Genomic DNA, 16,658 nt, shown 5'->3' on the forward strand with positions numbered 1-16,658 from the left:
TCTGGCATTCGCACGAATATGCTGCCACTAAACACGGAGGTTTTTATTTAGCTGTTTTCTCTAATAATGCTTTTAGGACAGTTTTAACTGTAGCTGCTCTTAGAGCCAGCATTGTGTAGTGGTTTAGGGTGACAAGGGTTCAAATCCCCACTCGGCCACGACATGTGCTGGGTGACCTTGGGCCAGTCACCGCCTCTCAGCCTGGCCTACCTCACAGGGCTGTTGTGGGAGACTAAATGAGGAGGGGGAGAAACACATACGCCACCTTAAGCACCTTGGAGAAAAAGGTGGGATATAAAAACAACAGCAGCAGCAGCAGCAACAACAACTGTCTTGAATTGAAATTGTTTATGGAATGTTTTAACTAATTAGGATGGTTTTTTAATTGAGTATTTGTTTGCTGCCCTGGGCTCCTTCAGGAGGAAGGACCAGGGTATAAATTGAATAATAGATACCATATTTTTCGCTCTATAGGACGCACCCGACCATAAGGCGCACCTAGTTTTAGAGGGGGAGAACAAGAAAATAAAATTCTCTCCCTCTCTGTGCAGCGCCCCTTCAGCGAAGTGGCAGGAGAAATTGAGCCCCTTCCATTTCTCCTCCCGCTTTGCTGAAGGGGCGCTGTGCAGAGAGGGAAAGCTGCGCAGCGCCTCTCCAGTGAAGCGAAGCCAGGAGAGCGAGAGGGATCGGTGTGCACCGACCCCTCTTGCTCTCCTGGCTTCAGGGATAGCCGCCCGAAGCCTCCGGAGCACATCGGATGCGCTCTGGAGGTTTCGCGTTGCTTTCGCTGAAGCCATGGAGCCTGCAGTCACTCCTTAAGATGCACACACATTTCCCCTTAATTTTTGGAGGGGGAAAAGTGCGTCTTATAGAGCAAAAAATATGGTGACTCATTATTATTTATTTAGCTACTTTTGTACACAGCTGCGGACAGGATTCCTGCATCGTAGGGGGTTGGACTAGATGACCCTCAGGGTCCCTTCCAACTCTGTGATTTTATGTTATTGGATTTCCATCAGCTCCAGCCAGCTTGGAATGATGAGTTGGGAGTCTGCCTACATCTGGAGGGCACCATGTTAGACACTCCTGGCTCAATAGATAAACATTTGCCTGTACCATTACGGATATTCAGTAAACACATCTGTCCAAGTGCCTAAAAGCAGCAGTCAAAATGTGGAAGTGCAATAAGGCATTGTTAATATTTGTAGAGGGATAATGTCCAGCTTGATGAATGGGGAAAGATGTGTCTTCCAAAGACATCCGAAGCAGGTCTCTGCTGTAACGGGAGAGGGAAGAGTCTTCCAAATATTGGGGGCAGCAGCAATAAATGCCTTTTTAAACCCCCCCCAGTCAGTCGCCTGCCCCTAATCTCACCCTGTTCTTTGCAAATGTATCTACTCCTTTTGTTTTGTTTTAAAGCCAAGTAAGCTATCACCTCATCTTATGGTTCTGAAGCCAGATGGCTGAATTGAAAGAAGAAGGGGAATTAGCTGGATCTTGGCCTGTGGGGGTGGTTTTATAGCTTCAGTGGAAGGGCCTCCGCTTTGCATACAAAGGCCCCAGGTTCAGCCTCTGGCACCTGGCAGGTGAAAAAAGAGGAAGATCAGGTTAGCAGACAATGGGAAAGATCATCTATCTCTCTCTCTCTGCCTCAGACCCTGAATAGCTGCTGCCAGTCAGAGTTCACAGTACAGTGGTACCTCAGGTTAAGTACTTAATTCGTTCCGGAGGTCCATTCTTAACCTGAAACTGTTCTTAACCTGAAGCACCACTTTAGCTAATAGGGCCTCCTGCTGCCGCCGCACCGCCGGAGCCCGATTTCTGTTCTTATCCTGAAGCAAAGTTCTTAACCTGAAGCACTATTTCTGGGTTAGCGGAGTCTGTAACCTGAAGCGTATGTAACCTGAAGCATATGTAAACTGAGATACCACTGTATTGAACTAGGTAGACAAAGAGTCTGATCTGGTATATAAGGCAATTCCAGCATTTCTCTTTCCTTTGTTTTAATTCTGCCATAGACAGCAAAGACATCCTGATGATGCTGAGCGACATGGACATCAATGCTATCGCAGGCACCCTGAAGCTGTATTTCCGCGAGCTCCCTGAGCCTCTTCTCACGGATCGGCTTTATCCTGCTTTTATGGAGGGTATCGGTAAGGGAGCTTGTGTTACATGTGTCTGCAGAGATGTGGAGCAGGAATTTCTTGATACAGGCTTGGAGCTCAGGGTTCAGGGAGTGGGTGAGACCCTAGCCAGGACCACAGGACAAAGAGGGCAGAATTTGTACACAGGTATTAGTGGACAGGGCAGGGGCAAGTTGTCTGTATCATTTCTCTTGCATCTGGATAGGCGTAGAAACCCCAGATATGGCCTAACAACTAACACATCTTTGCAGCACCTCTGAGTGTTAATTTCCTTTTTGTATTTTATTCTCCCCCGCCCCCAAGCCCTGCAACCAGCTCAGGGCACTATGCATAGAGTTTATTATTTTTATTTATTTATTTATTTAGAGCATTCATACCCTCCTCTTCAGCCCAAAATGGCTTACATACAGTCAGTTAAAACGAGACAGTCCCTGCCTGCAGGTTTATGATCTAGAAAAGCACAGCACACAAGGGAAAAAGGACGAGGGAAGAGGAAAACAAAAAAGTTGGGCACCAGTTCTTAAACTGTTGCTCGTATAATGCCTGTCTGGCACAGTTCATGGGTAACAGGAGCCTGGTGGAGCTGGGCTTTCCAGCAAAACTGATGGAATGAGCCCTGCTTCCCATTGCTCCCACCCAGGCAGTCTGCAGAATGGCTGCCCCCAGGTAACAGTCTGATGAAGTTATCTCGTTTTATTGGGGGGGGGGGCTGTTACTTTGTGGTAGAGCCCCTGCTTAGCACGCAGAAATTCCTAGCTTCAATCCCTGGCAACTTAAAAGTAAAAGGGAAATGAGTAGCAATGAGAGAAACATTTCTTTGCCTCAGACCCTGGAGAGCTGCTGCCAGTCATTTGGACTAGAAGGACAAATGCTCTGAGCTGTCCATCTTCACAACCACCCTGTGAAGTAGACCAAGAACAGAGCACCTGGAGAGCTTCATGGCTGTCTGAGGTTTTGATGCTGGGCATCTGCTGCCCCTCACTGGGTCTTTTGAGAATGAGTGTGCAGTTTGGCCTTTGGTGGTTCCGGGTACATTAGCAAGGCTTTTCCAGAGTAGTTGGGGTGTGGGCGCTTGCCAGCTCTCTCACTGCCACCTTTCCACCCCCAGCACTCTCTGACCCAACAGCCAAGGAGAACTGTATGATGCACCTTCTGCGTTCTCTGCCTGACCCCAACCTCATCACATTCCTCTTTCTGCTAGAACACTTGAAACGGTAAGTCCCTCCTGTCTCAGGGAGACTGAGTCTGTGAAGTGGGAGCACTGCAATCGGGCAGGGCTCAGAGTACAGGGAGCCTGATATTTTGTTTTTTATCCTGCTGTTCGACCCAGAAAGTCAAAAAGTGGCAAACAAATCAAAGTCTAGCCAACCAACATAGCAAACTTTTTTTAAGAAAAGAAATGCTAGAACGGCAAAAACACTAAATTCACTCAAGCCAGGGCCAAGCATTGGTAAAACAGTTGTTGGAAGAGGATCTAGGCAGATCGGCCAAATGAATCTCTGGCTGGTGCTGAAATATTTGGCTGGTGCCAGGAGAGCTTCCATGTGGAGGGCATTCCAAGGACTGGGGGGCCACCACTACAGAAGCCCTGGAGAGGGGACCCCCAGTTCCCAGACTAGCTCTGCCTTTTGGCTGCAAGGTCAGCTCTTTGGGTCTCACTGGATGATCCACTGCTGGGAAGCACAAGTGTGGAGAGCACTGCTGGTGTGCTCTGGTCCTGCTTTCAGGCTTCCCCCCTAGGGCACCTGGTTGGCTGCAGGGATGCCGGACTTGATGGGCCTGATCCAGCAGCCAGGCTCTTCTGGCGTTCTTGTGTTCAGGGTCCACAGCAAAGGAAAAAACCCCGTTCCTAATTTTCCACTTGCTTCCCTTGGGGCGGAGCCAAGTTCAGCGGCAGGTGCAACTCTCTTCCTATAAGGAGAAACTGCTCGCAGACTGTCCGGAAACCTCAGCCGCCTCTATAGATCCTGAAAGGGAGATGACAGAGGGGTTTAAGGAGATGGCGGTGTCACTTAGCAGCCTGCTCTTGAGGGCTTGGATGAGGACGGGCTCCGTCCTCCTCCCTCAAGTCACTCGGCTTCTGCCGAGGACATGGAATCGATGTAGGAGCTGCAGCTTGGCCGAGTGCCGGGCAGGCCAAAAGCTCCTCTGCACCAGTGGGAATTTGGGGCTGGAATCTTGTGTTAATTGGCACATCCCTCTTCCCTGTTTTGTTTGTTAAGAATCAAGCAGTGGAGGCGGGGGGAGGGGGGGAGAGAAGGAAGATCCAGCAGCAGAAAGAGATGGTTGCAGGACGGGGGGAGAGCAGCGCTGCGTCCTGGAAGGAAAATCCACTTGGCTCTCGGCTCGGAAGAGAGGGCACATCCAGTTCCCACATCTGTTCTGCTGGACGCCACTCAAATGGAGCACAGCTTGTTATTGGGGCTGGAGCGCAGCTGCCTCCTAACATGGCAATATTTTGACGCTGGTTTCCAAGGCGATAGCTGGCCATGGACCAGCACAGCCAGCAGTAGTTTCCGGGGAAGGGGTGTGTGTGTGTGTGTGTGTGTGTGTGTGTGTGTGCTGGAGGAAGTTTTGGGTGATTTCCAGAGCCAAAACCTCAGAGGGCAAGTTGGCAGGGGGCGGGAACTGGGAAAAGCGGATGGTGCCACGTCAAGGCGGGAGTTTGAAGCTGGGATTGTGTCGCTTTCACATGTGGAAATTGTGTGTGTCCAGAATGAGGGGTCAGGCAAGGAGAAAGAGAGAGGGGGGAAATGGCGAGAAATTCCATCTGATCTTCTCCAGCTGGGCTACGGTGGAAAAGCCTGCAAACCTTGCCTTAGCTGACTTGGAAGGCCGCACCAAAATCTTGTTTGTATTTTTGAAATGGGTCTCTCTCTTTGTCTTTTTACGCAGGGTGGCTGAGAAGGAGCCCGTCAACAAAATGTCCCTGCACAATCTGGCCACTGTGTTTGGCCCAACGTTGCTGAGACCTTCTGAGGTGGAGAGCAAAGGGCAGCACCTCACGTTGGCCTCAGATATCTGGTCCCACGACGTAATGGCGCAGGTACAGTGGATGGGGAAGAGAGGGGCAGGGGGGCAGCAGGCGGAGGAGTCCACTGCGTTTGGATGGGCAAGCTCCCTCTGCTGGGCAAACTTTCAAACTTCACCCTGGAAGAACAGCTGCTGTATACAGTCATACCTCGGGATGAATACGCTTCAGCTTAAATATTTTCGGGTTGGTAACGGAGCATGTTACTTCCGGGTTTCGCTGCTCGAGCATGCACAAAAGCTCAAAATGACACCGCGCACATGCACGGAAGCGGCAAAACGCAACCTGCGCAGTCACATCTTACGTTCACTTCAGTATGTGAATGGGGCTCCAGAATGGATCCCATTCGCATCCAGAGGTACCACTGTATATATATAAAGCTTGCTCAGGTAGACCTTAATTTCATTTTTAAAACCTCCGAACTTGTATTACCTTCTTGTGCATTAATCTTTTTAAAAGTGTAGTGGATAACATTTTAAAAACTGCTTTAGAATTTGGAGAGGAATTGTAGCTTAGTGGTAAAGCACACACTTCGTGTGAACTGAGCACAGGAATGCTGCTTCCAGACCTGCCTCATTGCTCTATAAATATCCCATCTGCCTTTGCCCAAATTCCTGCTGGGCCCCCTTAATTGGAGGGGCAGTTTGAGGGGCTGGTTAAATAACTGAAAGAGAGTGAGTGCATATGTAGCAGCTCCTGGGCATGTTGCAGCTCTTCCTAAAGCTGGCCCTTCTGGGTTCGTAGCTCTGTTCCTGCTGTGCTTTTTATTCCATCAACTTCACAGGGTGGCAAATATAAATTCCGCAGGGATTCTATCAGAAGACATCTCTACCTATCAAGAGCTGTTCTCTGTTGGAGACACTGGAGTGTGTGAGAGACTATCCTGATTTTAACCCACTTTTCCTTTTGCAGGTGCAAGTGCTACTCTACTATTTACAGCACACGCCCATCTCCTTTGCAGAGCTCAAACGCAATGCACTCTACTTCTCCACAGACGTGTAGCCCCGGGGCCCTGCAGCCACCTGCATTTTTCTAAGCCGAGGGGCGCAGCACAGACTCATGAATCCGAGCACGGATCCTGCTGAGAATAACGTCGCTGCCCTGGAACCAGACGCTGCCCCATACCTCATGGGACGATTTTGTATCAGCCCCACACCCTTATTTCCCCCCTGCCCACCTCCCAGCACAGTAGTCCACGTCTCTCGTACTTCTCGTGTCCAGGAGTCATTTTTTATGTCCCATTTGTTGAAGAGTGGGAAGGAAGCGAGCGACGGATGGAGACACAGCCTCTTGTTTCTTCCCAAAAGTGGTTGCCGCCTTCTGGGTCCATTAGAGCTTCGCTGCAGCCAAGTCCTCTCCTCCAGCCTGCCTTGCCACCCGCAACAATGCTTGATCTTTTTTGCTCCCTGCCTTTGTGGCCTGCATGTACGCTGCTTGCTCAGATTTTCCTGCTTTGGGAGGCTTAAGGAGGACACCAAGGGCTCTTCCCCCCGTCCTGGTCAACCGACATTCTCTTCGCTTTTGTCTCGCCTGACAGATCTGGTTGCTGAACTCTGCATTCTTTTACTCCAGCTGGCAGGGCTGAAGACAGCAGCATTTTCGTTTTTAAAAAGCCCTGCCTATTCCATCTCCCCCCACTTTTTTAATGCTGGGGGAGCCTCTCGTCCTGTGACTCCTGTGCCTCGGTAGGCTTTGTAACTGTGCATAATGTGTGTGGGGGGGTAAAGCAGCCATCTTCCTGTTTTATTCTGTAAAAAGGTTTTAAAAATGAACCTTGATGGCAGGAAAGTGAAGAGAAAGTGGCTGTTTGCTAGTCATAGATGTGTGTGTGCGACAGAGAGTGATACCTACCTCCCCATCCCCGCCGCCCTGCTGTGTCGCCCACAATCACTTTATTTATGGTTAGATTCTCTTGGGACTAATTCAAACTTAATCCTTAGAAAGGAAATCAGATCTTAATGCGGGAGAGTGACTGTCCTGCTCCCCACCCCTGAAAGGATTATTTGGCCGGCCGAGAGGAAGGCAGGAGGCTGGTTGCCTTGTGGCCATGCCTCTCGCAGGTGGCTCTCGCTAGCCAAGCCTGGCCAGGGAGCCAGCGGGTATTTCCTGCTCCTGCCTCCTCCACATGGCTTTGATCCAGCCCAGCCATCTGCCGGGGCTGTTGGGCACCTTTCCTCCAGGAGGGTGTCTGGAAAAGGGGCCATTTCTCCGTGCTTCACGCAGCATGACTTACAGGGTTCAGCTAAGGAAGACTCAGGTTGGGTGTGAAAGGTGTCATTTCAGCCCTTAAGAGCCTCCACCTGCACCCCCCCCCCATTTTTCTCTCTCTCTGTGACAGACCGGGCGAAGCAGCCAAGGAGAGTTCAGCCCTCCGAAGGAGTGGGAGCTCTGTGTTCCCGATTGCCACCCCACTCACACACCCAGGTGCCAAGCAGCAATCCAGCAATGAGTTGTATTGGCAAGCTAGACAGCCCTTTGTTTCATGGAGAAGTCCCCCACCCTCACAAGAGAAATTACTTCCAGGCCTGCCCCTCCACGTTAAAAGTGACTTCGGCCACACTTTCTGCCCAGGACAATGGAATGCTCTGTGGCCCACCGTTCAGGGACCAGAAATATTTTGCTGGCCAGAGTTGTTATTTTTCGGGCCCTCCTGCACAGATCTTTGTGGGTCTGCATCTACCTGTATGTATGTGTCTGTGGAAGCTGAAGTCATTCCTAAGCCAGAGCGCCTCTGCGCACTTCTGAGTGTCAGAATCTGATACCAGCATAGCCAGCCCCCCCTCCCCCCCCCCGACAACTGCACTTGCTCTTTTTTCTGATGGTGAGGAAGGGGAGACTGGGACTCCTGGGCTACAGGTTAGATTAGAAACTGTATAATTGATATTTGACTTGTTTAAGGATATATATTATATATATATATATATTTTTGGTTGTGTTCCGTTGCAGGTTTTTTCTCCCCTCTCTGTAGATGACAAACTTTAAATGGATGTAAACCATGTGAGGAGATTAAAAAAAAAAGTTAATAAAATGCAAAGCCCAAACATTTGCACAAATTACTTCTGGGGTGTTTGGTCTTTCGTATCTCAATCAGTGTTGAAAAAGATTTGGCGTAACTAGCTTGAACACATGACAGGAGTAATAGTTCAATTGGTAGAGCACCTGGGAGACCCTGCCTGAATCCCTGGAGAGCCACTGCTGCCAGTCAGTGTAAGATGTGGGTGCCCAGTGGTCTGACTCAGTAGAAGTCAACATCCTAGGCATCTAATACAGGAGTAGTAAAACTCCCCTCACCCTAGACCACTAGCTAGGCCAGCCACTGGTGCTGATGGGAACTGAGAGTTCAGTAATAGCCAGAGGTACCACTTTGGCTCCTCTTGGTTCTAACAGCTCCCCAATCTATACCACCTTCTGCTCCCTTGCTCATCATAACTGTAGGCTAGCTGCATTTCCCCTCCTGTACAGGGATTATGCAAGGGAGAGGGAGGACCATGTCTTGCACATCTAGCTATGAGCACACCTGTATCACATGACAGAATTCATGCAAGCAATTGATCCCATGCCCTTATTAGGGGCTATTGCAGCTCAATAAGCGAATAGGAAGGGGGCTGGCAAAGGGAAATAAAGGCGGGGGAGAGTGGGAAAGCTTAATTATTCAGCCTGGGAAACAGCAATATTTCTCCTAGGCAACTAGGGCTGTTGCCATGGGGATGCCAAGATGGGTGCCTGGTGTGCTTCCATCCTCCTGTTCGGTGTCACTTCACAAACCAGCTCTGAACACACGAGTGGCCCCCCCCACCCCGTTTGTGATCTTTTAATTACAATTTCACAGCAAGTCCCAGTGGTGGTGCTGATTAGTGTGAGGGTGCAGTAGGCCCCAGGTTCAGTACGCAGCATCACAATTTGCTCCGGGGGTGGGGTGAATATGATGCTGGCCTTTGTCTGATGCAAAACCAACCCAGAATGCACAGAGATTTAGAACTTGCTCTAGAAAAAATAATTTAGTGGAGGGAGGCGGTGAGTCTTGAAGGCAACTTCCTTTCAGTCTAGCATGGAAAGAAGCCCCTCACCTTGAACCAGTGAAGCTAACTGAGCTTCTCTCACCTCCAAAGACAGAGCCGGGCACATTCAACACCAGCCTATGCACTGACAAGCTATAACTGCCTAGTTTGAGTAGATCATCAAGAAGTCCCACCTACCTGCTGCGCTGCCTGACTGAAGTCCTCTGGAGACCCCCAACAGTGCTGTACCGGAGTGGGGGATGAGAGGTCTCCCTGATGTAGCACTGCAGTTCATAAACCATCCAAGTTCTTCGGTGTTTTATTTCACTTTCTCTTTTAAGACACTTCAGCCAGTTGGAAGCTTGAGCTCTCCTGACAAGCACCTGTAACATCTGCAGGGGACAAAACCCCCCTTTTTCTTGGTCACTGGCAGAGTCATCCTCACTTTTCTCCTAAAGGTCTCTTCCCATAATATACTGTAGTAGGGAGAGGGGCCCTAGGTTACCAAGCTTTAGTGTGGGAGGCAGGAGAGCTGCTTCCAGCTTTACACTGCCTGTACCCAAGAGAATGTACTTACTTCTTACTATCGTATAACAGGAATCTACAGATAGCCTCACTAGTGGATCCTTCTAACCCAGTACACCGTTTCCAGCAGTAACCAGCCAAACGTCTCTGCAATGTGCACAGGCAGGGAATGAAGGCAACAAACCTCCCCTGCTGTTTGGCGTTCAAAGGTATACTGCCCCTGCAAAAGGAGGTTCTATGTAGCGAACATGACTAATAACTGTAGAACGATCTCGCCTCAATGAATTTGTAGATGTCAAGCTCCATTTCAGACACCTAATTTAAATTTGATATCCATTGACAAACAACTAACCACAGCATCTAGGAAATATTGTTCTTGTTTCATTAGCATCAAACACTTGACAAGGCCTGGAATAAATTAAATCTTTCAATTTTCTCCTGTATCCGACATAGTCATGAAGCTACGAGCTTGTGTTTGTAGCAAGTGCTGACACGCTGTAACAGCTTTTATGCTTGCCACAGCAAATGCATGCACTTAGCAGAAGGAGTTGAGAGAATACAGGCAGTCCTTGAAATTAACACCTAGTCGTACCTCTCCAACGATGTTTGAACAACACTTTGCTTAGATGACTTGCTGACTCTGCCCACGGGCTGGATGCATATCCTGTTTTCTAGGACACAGCTCTCAGAAACCTTTCCCCTTTCCTTAATTGGTTGTCAGGAACAGGAAAGTGAGTTGGGCCAGCTGTCCTGCACAGTTCACACCAGAAGGTTCCCATTCATTGGCATCAGCTGCTACCGTAAGTAGTAGTCAATCACTGCAGAGAATGCAGCAAAGCCCCCACAGCCAAGGACCCCGGCTTTCAGGCCAGCTGCAAGACAAAAGGAGAAGGCAGTCAGCACAACGGCACATAATCAAGTTTCTTTCCTGTAGCTAAGCCTTTATTGTTGGCTGGAAAGCAAAAAAGATCACTTCCACTAGCAGGTTTGGTCCCAGCCCCTTGTAAAATATTCCTTTTATTTCAGCCCTACAGAGGATGACCTGAACCAGGTCCTGGCCCTAGAAACCAGAGCACTCAGTAAGATCAGAAGCAACAACCCTTGGCTGCAAACGCAGAGATGGGATTCAGGTAGTGCCAGCTGTCTTTCCTTCTCAAAGAAGTTTAAACCAATCGGACCAACATAACAAGCTTAGCTAGAAGCTGTTCAGAAAACCATTTAATGCTCTTAGGGAAGATTAACACTCTTCAGTGGGGAAAACACCACCTAACTGAGCCATAGCATCTACAGTGGCCACAAGTCAGCTTATGAGGACAAATCCCTGTATAAACAGAAAAAAGCACCTGTCTGTCAGCGGAAGGTCATCAGAGAAAGAATAAGACAATTCACCTTCAACAAGCAGTTCCAGCACCTTGGAGCAGGTGCTAAGACTAACAGCACAATTCTAGCCATGTCTACTACAGTAAGTCCTACTAAATTCAGTGAGGCTTATTCAAAGTTAAATAGGGCCAGGATTGTAGCCAGATGTGGGCAACTTATGGTCCCCCAGATGCTGTTGAGCTCCAACTCCCATCAGCCATAGCTGCCACAGCCTAGGATAGGAGAGGTGGGAGTTGCAGTCCAACATCCTGCTCTGTGCTATGGCTCATATTACTTCCTGGCCACAACATTTAGGAGCAGTAGAGCCTGCAGCATTCTGTCTTTATCAGGATCCAAATGAGCCCAGCAACTGCTCAACGGCAACACGACTCACCCCGAAAGCCAATGGCCCCTCCAGTAATGCACCCACTCATCACGCTGTTCTTCCAGTCAGTCTTGCCTCGATACTAGGGAAATGAGAAACGCAACATCAAGACCAGCCACATGAACCTCTGCATACAGCATCAATTCTAAACCACTTAGGCCCCAGATGTCAGAGTGTTATTATTGGCAGAGGGTGCCCTCTTGGTCCACTGCCCTTGAAAGTTCAAAGGGTGGAGTGGTATGGGAGAGGGCAATTTCTGTGGCAACCCCTAAGTTGTGGAATTCCCTCCCCACAGAGGTGAGCCAGGCACCTTTTGTATTTATTTCATACAATTTATATACAGCTCGATTATAAAAAACCAAAACCAAAACCCCAACCCTCAAAGCAATCATCATAAGCTTTCGTCATATGCTGAAAATCCACATCTTTCAGGACCCACCCTATTCTTGCGACTAATTTATCTGAAACTGTTTTTAATATTTTATCTTGTATAAATAGTTGTATCTGGCCCAGGGCACCTAAGAAATACTGTAATAATCAATCAATCAATCAATCAATCAATCACAACAGCAGCAGCAGTGCTTCTTTTGTACTGTTGGGTAGGGAATAAATCTAGCGGCTTGAGATGAGAACATGAGAGTTCCCCTGTTGGGTCAGGTCAAAGTGGCCAACTAGATGAGATGCCCCGGTGGGAAGACCAGAGAGATATTCGGGAGTGTCATGCATACAGTCCTACTGAAGACTGTGGCTTTAAGCCTGGCATGAATGACAGTTTACGGTGTAAGATGTTATATTTAAATAAGAAAATCATTACAAGAAACCAGCAGATCAAAGCCAGAGAGTTACTCACAGACTCCACCAGGCATTCAGTGCAGGAAAACATGGCACCGACAATGGCAAAATTCTTGGCGTAGGACATCCCTCTTTGCCCCATGTCTTTCAAGACTTCTTTGGCTGTTGGCGTGCGGTATGGATCCTTGGGGTCAAACCCCACATTGGTATCGATGCCGGCCGTGAACACACCAAAGGCACCTCCCAGCACGAATCCTGCCAAGTAAACAGAAAAGTTGGCAAGGCAATTAGCAGGGTGACAGGCTCCAAATTCCATTTCAGTGTTGTTTCTCAGAAGCTTCCTCATCTCCTCAATTTCAGGCCACACTGCTCGGACACATGAAATCAGGGGAGACCTGTGGCCCATCTAATTCAGTATCCTTTTCTCACAGGGGCCAACCAGATGCCTCGATGGGAAGCCCATATGCCAGCGACATAGCTAGCTGCTCGGGTGCCCGGGGTGGCACAAATGCCCTGCACCCGGGGGCGGGGCAAGCTGGGGCAGAGCATGATGTGCGAAACCTCCACGGAGTCTGCAAGCCCCAAGTTGCTGTTTTGGGCAGTGCGGAGCCTGCAGGTACCCAAGCCACTGCGTCACTCCCCAGGAGAGATGTGTGGCTTGGGCGCGCTGCAGGCCAGGCTCCGTGGTCACTCCCCTCAGTGATGACACCCAGGGCGGCCCGCAACCCACTTCCTACACCACCACTACAAGCAGGACCTGCGTGCAACAGCACTTCGCTCCCCACTTCTGTTTCCCAGCAAACTGGCAATCAGGGCCATATTGACTCCGACAATGGAAGGAAAACATAGCCATCAAGGTTAGTAGCTACTGATCACCTTTACTCTCCATGAATCAGTCTAAACCTCTTTTAAAGCAATTCTCTTTGGTGTCCATCCCTGCCTCCTGCGTGAGTGAGTTCCATAGATTAGCTATGTACTGCATGAATAAGCCATTTCTTTTGTCTGTTGTGAATCCTTCAACGCTCAGCTTCATTGCATTTCCCTGAGTTCTAGAGTTATGAGACAAACGTTTCTCTCTCCACTTTCTCCATGCCATGAATTATTTTATCTATCTTCTTTTATGTCTCCATTGACTCTCCTTTTCTCTAAACTAAAATGTCTCAAATGCTGCAGCCTTTCCTCATGGGGCTGTTGCTCCATCCCCTTGATCATCTTGGCTGCCAGTTTTTGAACCTTTTCCACATCTAAAACATCCTTTTGAACCATACACAGTGCTCCAAATGTGGTCGCACCATAGATTTGCATAAAGGCATTGTTATATATACCCAACATCCTGCCACTTAATGCTTTGCAGCTGGTGAGCCCACTAAAGAAAAGTGCATTCATTAAATGTTTAATAAGCAAGTGCACAATTCTTCATTACTATTATCGAGCTCTAAGTGCTCTAAAGTGCCATACAGATGCTTTTCTATACCACTAAAGGCTCAATAATAGCAAGTACTTATTTTTCGGCGGCTTCCAAATGGGCATGGCTTTATAAATGACACTGAAACTCTCCTGCTTCTTTATCAGCCACAAATATATTGTGGGCCTACAGGAAAACTTTTAATAGGTCTTGCTATGCCATCGCTAATAATAATTTACGCAGTGCTCTTTTTACTTGTGGTCGTTCTTGCAACAACCCTGAAAAGTAGGTTGGTTCTTCATAGCCCCAAGTTGTAGAAGCTGAGAGATGCAATGGTATATAGAATAAAATATATCCACAATGATTGTTATTAACCACAAATATATTGTGGGCCTGCAAGAACGCATTTTCGCAAGGCTTGCTGTGCCGTTGCTAATAAGCATTTTATGCTCTTTTCCCTTGTGGCTGTTCTTGCGACACCCTGCAAGGTAGGCCAGTGCTTATTAGCCCCAAGTTGTAGAAACTGAGAGATGCAATTTAGTTTATTATTATAAATTTTTATACCCCAGCAGGATGAGCAGGGTATAAATAAACATTATTATTATTACTATTATTATTATAACTCTCAGATTTTACAACCTGGGGCTAATAATAAAAATTAGAAATTCAAAATAATAAATTTAAAGTAAAAAAACATAGAATAATTTAGAATAAAAATCCACATTGTTATTCACCACAAATCTAGCTGCACCGACGCTAATGAGCATAACTGGCGCATGCGCTCTTCACTTAAGGTCTTTCTCACGACAACCCTGCAACGTAGGCCCAAGAAGTAACTTTTCGCAAAACCAAAAAAAGAGACGCCCCCCCACCAAACGAAACCCTTTCCCTCCCTCCTCACCACGACCTACCCCCGACGCAGGCCAGCGCCGCCTTAAAGCCGCAGCTCTCCATGGCCCGCTCGACCATCTTTTGCTCGGGGCTCTTGGCCGGCGCCGGGAAGCCCCCAAGGGCGGCCGGGTCCAAGGCCCTCGCCTGCCTCGGCCCGCGCTTCTCGCCCACCAAGTGCTCCAGCAAGAGGCTGTACTGCAGCGCCCCGGGGGGCACCGCAGCTTCGTCGGGCCTACTCGGGCCCGTGGAAGATGAGGCCGCCGCCATAACTGTCCGTTCCCCGCCTCAGAAAACCAAGACTACGGCTCCCGTCATGCCTTGCTCCGCAGCGCCCGGCTCTCCCAATAGGATTCGTGCTGCCGAGGCTCACGGGAAATGTTGGCCGCTCGGCGGTTTTTAAACGCAACACTGCGCAAGCGCCGTATCTCAAGCCGCTTGCCGCCGCCGAAACTACGACTCCCGGCATGCACTCCAGGCGCGTCGCTCTGTGGGGATGGCCTTAAGCAGCATGGGAGGTGTAGTTTTCTGGGGGCGGTGAAAGAGCTTGACTTGCGCGAGGTAGCCCCCTGCCGGGCGTGCTAGGAGCCGTTGCATAGGAGAGAGTTTGCAAAGGAGGACCAGACGGGAGCATCTTTGGAAGGGACAGGTAAGTGTGCTCCAGGTGAGGCAGGCCTAGAAGTAACGGGTCCTTGAGGGCTGCTGCTGAGGGAGAAAAGAGGCACCCGAATTCTGTAAAGGGGCTCCCTGATATTGCAGAGGGGGGCTGAATTATTATACCATATTATATATTCAATTAATAATGACATTATTACAATGCTGTATTTAGGGGTGGGGTGGAATTGTCAAGGCTGTACCTTGATTGCCAACTGACCAAGTGTTTCAGCCATTGCACAAATAACTTATCAGGAATTTAAATAGTTATTTTTTTATTTCTTGCTTTTGTGTCCCACCATTTTCTCCAAGGAGCTCAAGGTGGGGTACATGGTCTCCCTCTGCCCCAGCTCTAATCTATTCCCCACAACAACCCTGCGAGGTTGGTTAGGCTGAGAAGCAGTGGCTGTGGCCCAAGGCCACACCCAGTTATCTTCATGGCCGAGTGAGGATTTGAACCCTTGTCTCCCAGGGCCTAGTCTGCCACTCTGACCAACTATATCATACTATCTGGGTTGTGCTATTTTTATCTGACTCTCCATTCAGTGTGGCTCCTCCACATCCCTTTTTATCCTCGCTAAAACTTTATTAGGTGGGTTAGGCTGAGAGGTGGCAGTTGTTCCAAAGCCAAGGTCACTCAGTAAGCTTTGTGGCTGAGTTGGGGCCTTTCTGGGCCTAGCCTGACGCTCTATCCCATCAGGGCCTGTGGCATAGTGAACTTTTAAAATCTTTAAAGTACCCTGGGGCTTTCCTGGAAGTTATGATAATGCTTGATTGTAGTTAAATACAAAGTGGCTGGTTGACAATGTATTATTATTATTAATAAAATTTGTATACTGCCCTTCATAACATAAATACATTGACTGGCGTACCAACTCTAATTAAGAGTTGGGGGTGTGAGGAAGACTGGTGACTCAGAAATTAAGTATTTCCAGATACCTGAAGATGGTTTGGAAATGGGCCTGCCACAGAGCAGTTGATTTGGGATGTTGCAAAAGGCCAGCAGGTCAATTATTTAAAATTTTTATTATTACTGTATCCCACACCCAAGGAAAAAGCAGTTGTGGGATTTTTCCCCCACAGTTGTTGACATCCATCTGTCTGGTAAAACAATGGGGTGAACTGAAGTCAGTGCTATTTTTCAAGAAGAAGAGGGGCTGGAACTCACAATGAACTCCTCCCTTGTCTTATAATGGCAATGGCACCCACCTGAGAGGTGCTGGAACTGAGTTACGGCGGGAAAAATCCCTGGGTGAAGTCAAACTGTTGGATAGTTACAGCGTCTGCTGTGGCTGTAGGGACTGATATGGGAGAGACATGTTTTGTTGTAGCTGGGGCAGATGGAAGGCGTCCGGTGCTGCTGCTGCTGCAGATGTTGTTTCTTTTTGTGCTCCTCCCAGCTGCCATTCCTCCTTTGGTCACTGCTGTGGATATACAACTTGACCGTTTTGTCTCCAGGCACTGCAAGGACATATGG

The 16,658-nt window shown here is 48.6% G+C and overlaps 3 protein-coding genes and 1 long non-coding RNA gene across 9 annotated transcripts in view; 2 read left to right on the plus strand and 2 right to left on the minus strand.

Moving 5' to 3' along the window:
• ABR (ABR activator of RhoGEF and GTPase) overlaps positions 1-8,231 on the plus strand; it is a 119,059-nt gene extending 110,828 nt beyond the window's left edge. For all 6 annotated transcript variants that reach the window (XM_053367620.1, XM_053367618.1, XM_053367619.1 and 3 more), the window contains 4 exons: positions 2,019-2,153; positions 3,253-3,358; positions 5,040-5,190; positions 6,088-8,231. In XM_053367620.1, coding sequence (XP_053223595.1) covers positions 2,019-2,153; positions 3,253-3,358; positions 5,040-5,190; positions 6,088-6,177 — 482 coding nt within the window. In that variant the 3' untranslated portion in view covers positions 6,178-8,231. The remainder of the gene's footprint in view (positions 1-2,018; positions 2,154-3,252; positions 3,359-5,039; positions 5,191-6,087) is intronic.
• LOC128403052 (uncharacterized) lies at positions 3,442-9,742 on the minus strand. The gene is made up of 2 exons (XR_008327851.1): positions 9,372-9,742; positions 3,442-4,111 (listed from the first exon to the last, which is right to left on the minus strand). It is a non-coding gene; the product is annotated as an uncharacterized LOC128403052 (long non-coding RNA).
• Positions 9,743-10,059: 317 nt separating this feature from the next.
• On the minus strand, positions 10,060-14,833 carry TIMM22 (translocase of inner mitochondrial membrane 22). Its single transcript, XM_053367645.1, has 4 exons — positions 14,551-14,833; positions 12,293-12,489; positions 11,452-11,524; positions 10,060-10,570 (listed from the first exon to the last, which is right to left on the minus strand). The coding sequence occupies exons 1-4, from the start codon at positions 14,795-14,797 to the stop codon at positions 10,494-10,496; spliced, it is 594 nt and encodes a 197-aa protein (XP_053223620.1). The 5' UTR covers positions 14,798-14,833; the 3' UTR covers positions 10,060-10,493.
• A 243-nt stretch (positions 14,834-15,076) lies between these two features.
• The window catches only part of SPECC1 (sperm antigen with calponin homology and coiled-coil domains 1), a 111,029-nt gene continuing 109,447 nt past the window's right edge, over positions 15,077-16,658 (plus strand). Inside the window, exon 1 of the mRNA XM_053367626.1 lies at positions 15,077-15,176. The gene's annotated coding sequence lies outside the window, so the exon portion shown is untranslated. The remainder of the gene's footprint in view (positions 15,177-16,658) is intronic.

The sequence above is a fragment of the Podarcis raffonei genome, chromosome 15 (genome assembly GCF_027172205.1).
Source record: "Podarcis raffonei isolate rPodRaf1 chromosome 15, rPodRaf1.pri, whole genome shotgun sequence".
In the NCBI taxonomy this organism is placed as follows: Eukaryota; Metazoa; Chordata; class Lepidosauria; order Squamata; family Lacertidae; genus Podarcis; species Podarcis raffonei.

Bases quoted from the DNA above. Each gene is read 5' to 3' on its own strand.
- TIMM22 (XM_053367645.1), bottom strand. From the start codon at position 14,797: ATGGCGGCGGCCTCATCTTCCACGGGCCCGAGTAGGCCCGACGAAGCT. The intron at 12,490-14,550 runs GTAGGTCGTGGT...TTTACTTGGCAG, and splicing joins GGCGCTGGCCTGCGTCGGGG to GATTCGTGCTGGGAGGTGCC. The intron at 11,525-12,292 runs GTGAGTAACTCT...TCATTTCCCTAG, and splicing joins CTGAATGCCTGGTGGAGTCT to TATCGAGGCAAGACTGACTG.